The 7885-nt window shown below is 38.6% G+C and overlaps 1 protein-coding gene across 1 annotated transcript in view; it reads right to left on the bottom strand.

Moving 5' to 3' along the window:
• Nucleotides 1-421: 421 nt before the first annotated feature.
• hsd3b7 (hydroxy-delta-5-steroid dehydrogenase, 3 beta- and steroid delta-isomerase) overlaps nt 422-7885 on the bottom strand; it is a 54827-nt gene continuing 47363 nt past the window's right edge. The window contains exons 7-8 of the mRNA XM_017697407.2: nt 6861-7023; nt 422-883 (exon numbers count right to left, since the gene is read on the bottom strand). Coding sequence (XP_017552896.1) covers nt 468-883; nt 6861-7023 — 579 coding nt within the window. The 3' untranslated portion in view covers nt 422-467. The remainder of the gene's footprint in view (nt 884-6860; nt 7024-7885) is intronic.

Genomic DNA, 7885 nt, shown 5'->3' with positions numbered 1-7885 from the left:
CTGTTAGCTTGGAGCAATGACATCATCAGACATGCAGATCAAACGGTATATCTTTTCATTAGTCTGTCACTTTTGTCCACCCCTTAATCCCAACTCTCACCATCATTTACTTGTTTTTACACTCAGACACTGACGCCCTGTACTTTTAGACTTACTACGCCTTGTGGATGGTCCCCACTGGGATGGTGTACACCAAGCTTGTGTGTCCGCCCACTAATAGATGGATTTAGGCATGGTTTCCTAACTTAAATTGAAATTTGAGTAGCCTAGTTTGAAATAATTGTTTGTTCTCTTTTCTGTAATGCGTAAGCACCTAAAACTATGTTCAGAATGATGACCTCATTTAACAAACATTCAATAATTCCATTCCATCACTTTCAGACAATCCCATTAATCCAACCATCTAAACATCTGCATGTCATTAGCAGTCACTGGGTCGACCCCTGATGAAGCCCTGCTCTTTATTTTTACACGTCTTTGCTGCTGGTTTCCAGTGGAAAAGTGTCCACCCATTTCTGTGTGCGGGCACGGCACTGCTCCCAGTCGTAGAGGGGCCGGTACTGGAAGTGGCGCAGGGCCTTGTCTGAGCTCACGGTGAAGGAGGTGCAGGCTACGGCCAGCGTGTAGCGGTTCAGCAGCGGTGTGAAGTTGTAGATGGGCCGCAGGACCCAGTGCAGCATGTCGTTCATGCATGCCTGGAACCACAGCAGCCACAGAGGCACACGCAATGAGCGGAAGTTGAAGGCCGACAGGAACTGCATGTTGAAGTCTTCATAGCTCTTGTAGGGCGAGTCGTCGTAGCAGAAGTACACTTCGCCTCCAATCGTCTCGGGATGCTCCTTGATAGCACGCGCCGCTAACACATGCATCCAGGCGACGTTGCCTAGGAAACCAACCACAGGAATGCAAATTAGAAAACAACCCAGACACTGAGGTTTACAGCATGTTGTTAAGAGGTTTTTGCCATTCCTGCGGTCTGCAGTCAGCACCATTACAGTTAAAGTTAATTATACTTAATAAAATTAAAATTCACTTTAACTTAATTTTGTTTACATTGACAGTCACAGTAACTCCGTACGTCATTACATGGCAATGTTTATTCAAAACATTTTCAATGTGCATAGGAAACCTGTATTGATCAGATTTCCATTAATGCCATAATGCTCATTTCTCTTCGCATTCATATGGGATTCGCAGTATTATGTAAGTATGTACAATGGTAGCGCTGTAGCAGCTGAACACTGCTGTTTGATACTTTTAACAGACATTCAGGTAATTTTTTTTTTTACTTTGTTACTGCTTTACACAGTAACGGCTACTCACTTATAAATGATAAGTAATCATTTGAACATAAATCTGGTCATCTGTTCATGTTGTAGTTACTATCAACTGCAATGCTGCTATGAAATAGTGTAACCGCTGTTAGCTCGCTATTGCTGTTAAGTTGATGTCCCTCCTTAATAATGCATGGAACACACCCCATCTTAACCTCACCACACATCTTTACTATCTTGTTCCATGGCAAGTCATGGCCACGATCTCTCATTCCACATCATGCTAATTCATAAACATGACTTTATATCATTGCTCTCCTTACTAAGTTTGGGCTATTATATAATTATCTTGTTCCTTAACTTACTATGTCGTAGACATGACTATCTCGTTCCACAACTTACTGCGTCATAGTCATGACTTAGCTATCTCGTTCCACTCCTTACTCAGTTATGGCTATGCCTTTTACTATCTCATTCCAACTACTACGTTGTAGTCATGACTTGGTTCTCTCATTCCACTCCTTACTAAGTCCTGGCTATTACTTAATTTTCTAAGTCCTTAACTTACTACGTCGTAGTCATGACTTTATTATCTTGTTCCACTCACTGACTAACTGACTTATCTTGATTTACACCATACTAAGTTGTGGCTATGACTTGATTATCTCATTCTTTAACTTAATTAAGTCACGACAATGACATAGTATCTCATTCCACACCTTGTAATGTTCACAGAATCGCAGACGAACGCGGATGAAAGACAAAAGGTGATTTAATGACACTAAATCAACAATTCTCAAAATGGGGCGAAACATACACAAAGTCGAAGTCCAGGCAATGGTCACAAAAAAACCACTGATCCAACACACTGGCAAAGGTACGAAAAGGGCAAGGCATCATCAAACGAAACACAGGGTAGATACACACGAAAACAAACAATCCGAAAAATGCTCAGTAGGTCTCCAAGAAACAATACTTCGCAATGAACTGACTACAAGCCCAGGCTTAAGTATTCTTAAGAGTCACGTGTTACACAGCACAGGTAAATGATAAATGATCAGTAATCAGGAGATTGTGATCTCTGATAGGAGCATTGTTGGGAGCTCTCGTGAGTGTTCGGTCACCTGATCTCCTAAAGCATTCTGGGAGATGGAGTCCGCTTCCTCCATAGGTCCCGAATGTTTGACACACCTTGCTATGTGATGGCAATGACTTCTCATTCTCTGCCTTACTCAGTCATAGTCATGGCTTATTTCATTCACTATCTTATTCCATATCCTGCTAAGTCTTGGCCATGACTTTATTATCTTGTTTTATGCCTTACTGAGTTGGGCTATGACTTACGCATTTTCCATGCTTTGCTAGGTCGAGGTCAAACATTTTGCTCTGTAGTCAGGTAATGGTGCACATTAACACTTCAACATGTGTGAGCATCCAGTAACTAGATCACATATTTCATCTCATTGCTGTAAGAGACTCTCATAAGTAAGTGTATAAGCTATTTATACAGTGGTGTGAAAAAGTGTTTGCCCCCTTCCTCATTTCCTGTTTTTTGCATGTTTGTCACACTTAAAATGATAGATCTCAATTACTTTCTTTCTCAATTGTTCCTGAATTTCTTTGGATCTCGGCATGATGTGTAGCTTTTAAGGATCTTTTGGTGGACTTTACTGTGTCAGGCAGCTCCTATTTAAGTGATGTCTTGATTGAGAACAGGTGTGGCAATAATCAGGCCTGGGTGTGGCTAGAGAAATTGAACTCAGGTGTTAAAAACCACAGTTATAGTATGTTTTAACGAGGGGGGCAATCACTTTTTCACACAGGGCCATGATGGTTTGGATTTTTTTTCTCCTTTAATAATAAACACCTTCATTTACAAATTGCATTTTGTGTTTACTTGTGTTGTCCTTGACTATTGTGTAAATTGGTTTGATGTTCCGAAACACTTAAGTGTGACAAACATGTAAAAAAACAGGAAATGAGGAAGGGGGCAAACACTTTTTCACACCACTGTAGGTGTCATTTAGCCCATGTTTTACTCATGTTACCTGGCTGTCTGAGGTTCTGCTAAATTTAGCTGAGAAATGCTGTTACCATATCTCGTTCCACTTCTTACTATGTCATGGCTATGACTTATCTCGCTCCACAACTAACTACGTCATAGTCATGACTTAGCTATCTCGTTCGTTCCACTCCTTACTCAGTTATGGCTATGACTTCTCGTTCCACTTCTTACTATGTTGTATAGTCATGACTTAGTTCTCATTCGACTCCTTACTAAGTCCTGGGTATTACTTAATTATCTCATTGCTTAACTTACTATTGTTTACTGCTGTTAACACATATTACATGTTATTATAATAGATTTCTTTACGCAGTACTGCATTGGAAACGACCCACACAGAGCAGACCCAGACACTGGAGTTTAAACAGCAGAACCTATATGAACATAGATCACCACAACATGACTATCTTGTTATGAGAGCAGTAAGAGCTACTTAAATATGTAATTAAACCGACATGCACTTCGAAACCATTAGCACTAATGCCTTCCAGTGATAGATGACAGCAATAGATGTCAAATATCTGTTGTACTAAGGCCAAATTGTCTCGTTAAAGCCCAAGCCAAAATGAAGAGGTGCACTCTACAGTGGATGGAGTCAGCAATCTCCTCTAAAACACTGTGTTAACTTCTGAAATGATGTAGAAACATTGGCAGAGTAGAACATTAGCTCTTCCCAGTTCTAAAGGTTACACGCCGGCTCCTCTCTCCATCCCAAGAACCACACTCCTGACTAATCACCAGCACCTGTTCATCTGTTCTTCATCTCTGCTCAGCACGCAGTATCAGCCCTCGCTCTGATATCAGTGAGAAGTCCTGTCATAGTTGTGTTCAGGCCAGGCCATGCTCTTATCATCACTGCAATTCCTGGTTTTTGGTTCTGTTTTTGTACTGCTTGGCCTCTGAAGATCTTTTCCGCTATTCTATGACTCTATAGTTGCTGGAATATGTTTACTATTGAGCCTACTTCTAATAAACGCTTCCTGATTTTAGATTCTTTCCTGCCTAATGGGATCAGGGTAGTATTCCTCAGCACTCAGAGGCTGGCGTAAATCTCTTGACTGCTCTCGGTCAGTTATTCAATGATTTAGAACAATTTAAGTTTGTTGTTTGCTTTCAGAAAAACATCATATTTAAATATGTATGTATATATATATATATATATATATATATACACACACATATATATATATATATATATATATATATATATATATATATATATATATATATATATATATATATATATACATACATATATATATATATATATATATATATACATACATACATACATACATACATACACACACACACATATACATATATATATACATATATATATATACATATATATATATATATATATATATATATATATATATATATATATATATATATATATATATATATATATATATATATATATATATATATATATATATATACATACACACACACACACACACACACACACACACACACACACACACACACACCCCCCCCCCCCCCGACCCAGAAGGAGAAGCGGCTTAGAAGATGAAAACCTACTTTACTTTTGATGTAGGTCAATGGCACAAGAGTCTTTTTTTTGTCAAAGTATTTTTGGGCCATTTCTGTCCGTCCATTCAGCATAAAATTTATGCACAATGTAAAGTAAAACCGAAGTTATGTCAAAAATTGAAAAACAATGAATGGAGACGCAAGGTTTTGTTCAGACATCAGTGATTATATAAAATGAAGGTACACCGTTTAAATCAAGATTAATTTTTGTGGTGTAATCTCATTTTGCCTTATAAGATCTTTACACTGCAAAAAGTAATATCTTGGCAAGTGAAAACATCTTAAATGTGCTCAATATGTCTAATAGTTATCATGATTGTTTTGTTATTTGATTTAATTAAATATTTTTTATTCACCTTTTTCCATGTTTCTTTGGGTATTTATGTTGAAAATAATTTTATCTAAAGAATTATTTTCTTATTCTACTGGTAGATAATCAAACATTTCTTGAATCAAGCTAAATTAAAAGCATTGTGTATTAAAACAAGTAAAAATATCTGTCTGCCAATGAAAAAAAGGCAATTTCTCTGGATAAAATGACTTAAAACAAGTAAAAATGTTTTGAAATGAGTTCAATATGTTAATATGTTCTTACACCATTCTCGTAATGAGAAATATTAGATAAACTGACCAGATTTAAGATGTTTTCACTTGCCAAGACATAATTTTCACAGGTTATTGATCCCAGCTGTAAGGCCAGGTGAGTTTACACGACATTGTTGAAACCCGATCTGAACAGTGGAACCTCAATTTTGGCATTTCAACAAAAACTGTACACTGTCAGAACATAGGGTGCTATACAGGAACAAAGGGTCAACCTGAAGGTCCAAGTTCTGATGTAATGTTTTAAAATAGAAGAATAAAATAAAAAAGCATATCTTATCTGTTTATCTGTTGTCATGATAACCAGTTAAGACTGTGTTTAGGACAGAATCCATTACAGAACAACAGTTCTTAAGTCTATAATCTTATCTTATTTCCAGATAAGAAAACAGTATTACAGAAACATCCTACAATGCCAACATATCCTATATACTGTCCTAACTTTAAAATAAACCCCAGAGCATCTTTATTTCTGTTTTAACAGTCTGTTTCTGTTGGTTTATGCAGTGTCAGGCAGCACAGTTCACTATAACTGGCATAATGATGTTACATTTATCTACACTGAAAATGATGCTTTAACTTATGAAGGTTTTTTCTCTAACAGTGTTATAAAAGTCTCAGACACTGCAGACTTGATCTCCACCATCCCTTCTTACTACCTTCGTGTGTTAATGTTGATGATATAATATTATAGTGATGGTGGTGAATAATGAGGAGACGGAGCTGAACGCGTGTCTGTTTATTAGGAAGAATGACGTTAGCGCATTCGGTTACAGCGTTTAGAAAACAAACTAAAGAGCGGCGATGCTCTGATAAACAGCACGAATCGCTGACACAATATTCTTAACTCAAATTAAGCTCCTCAAACTGGCTCTGAGATGAAATTCTAAAATTAAGCTCAGATTTGTTTCTGTAATATGAATTTGTGAAACATCTTATCTTGACCCATCAGATCTTACGTTGACATAAAGATGGTAAGTTTCTGTAATACGGCCCTGGAGTATGTATGGAGTCAATACAACTTAAAAAATAGCAGACAATGGAATGAAGTTCACTTATGTTTCCTAACTACAGGTAACTACATACCCTTAAGGGTACCACCACAGTGATGTGAGAGGTACAGCCCTAGTAACAATTACTCCCAATTTCTACAATTTCTATTTTTTTTTTTTTTAAACAAACTCTCGATTCTTCCTAAGGTTGCATGAAATTCAACATGTTCTATAAAGCTTTCAATATTAACAACAGTTGCGATGAAAAAAAATGATTTTTTAAGCAGAACACAGACTAATTTTAGCCTTCAGGGTTGTTGAATTTTCAGATCTAATATATTGTTGCACGTGTTCGCCCATATTTACCTGCATAGACACGTCCGTGTTCTGTGTCACGGGGCACTCCTCTAATCAGCCAGCCCCCTGTGCGGACCCCCATCTGGTAGAAATCCTTCATCAGTTGGTGGTTCTCCCCGTAGATCCCTGTGGGTCGGAGGGCACATGTGTACAGACTTTCCCCTCCATTTACCTACAGAGAGACAGAGGGGGAGACAGAGAGACAGAGAAGGAGAGGGGGAGACAGAGAGACAGAGACAGACAGAGACAGAGACAGAGACAGAGACAGAGACAGAGACAGAGAGAGAGAGAGAGAGAGAGAGAGAGAGAGAGACAGAGAGAGAGAGACAGAGAGAGAGAGAGACAGAGAGGGGGAGAGACAGAGGGGGAGAGACAGAGGGGGAGAGACAGAGGGGGAGAGACAGAGGGGGAGGGGGAGAGACAGAGACAGAGAGGGAGGGGGAGAGGGAGAGAGACAGAAACAATGGTTGTTGACAGTCCACGGGCAATAAGTACTGCAGGACAAATAAAATAGTTCAGGCTGTCAGTGTTTGGGTGTAAATCTTTTTAAGTGGTGCTACATCTACAAAGCCTTAAAGGCACAAACCACTAATTACATAATTCCTTTCTCAGGATGGGACTCAAATGATGGACGTGTTATGTCTCCTATTCCCTTATGAGGAAACAGCTTCTGCCTTTGTGCCTTGTGCTGGTATGTCATGTGGAAAAGTAGAGTGAAACAAATTCCTCTGAATGACAAATACATTGGAACAGCTTCCACCCTCACTGCTTTTATGGATAAGAAAAGCTGAGGAGAGATATAGCCCAAGTTTCAAAGATGGAAAAACGGAGCAAACTACACTGTGGAAACTACAAACAAGCAGAAAAGGCAGCATCAATCAATCTTTTTCAGCGCATGGAGATCCTATCAGGTTCATCATAAAAAGAGCTGGAGACAGTGCTAATTCTTCCCGACTGTGTGTGTGTGTGTGTGTGTGTGTGTTTTTCAGGCTGCATGCTGTGGGGGTGAGATAATGCAGGAGAATGAGGCAGTG

Source organism: Pygocentrus nattereri, chromosome 14 (genome assembly GCF_015220715.1).
Source record: "Pygocentrus nattereri isolate fPygNat1 chromosome 14, fPygNat1.pri, whole genome shotgun sequence".
Classification (NCBI taxonomy): domain Eukaryota; kingdom Metazoa; phylum Chordata; class Actinopteri; order Characiformes; family Serrasalmidae; genus Pygocentrus; species Pygocentrus nattereri.
This window is presented reverse-complemented; position numbering and strand designations above follow the sequence as displayed.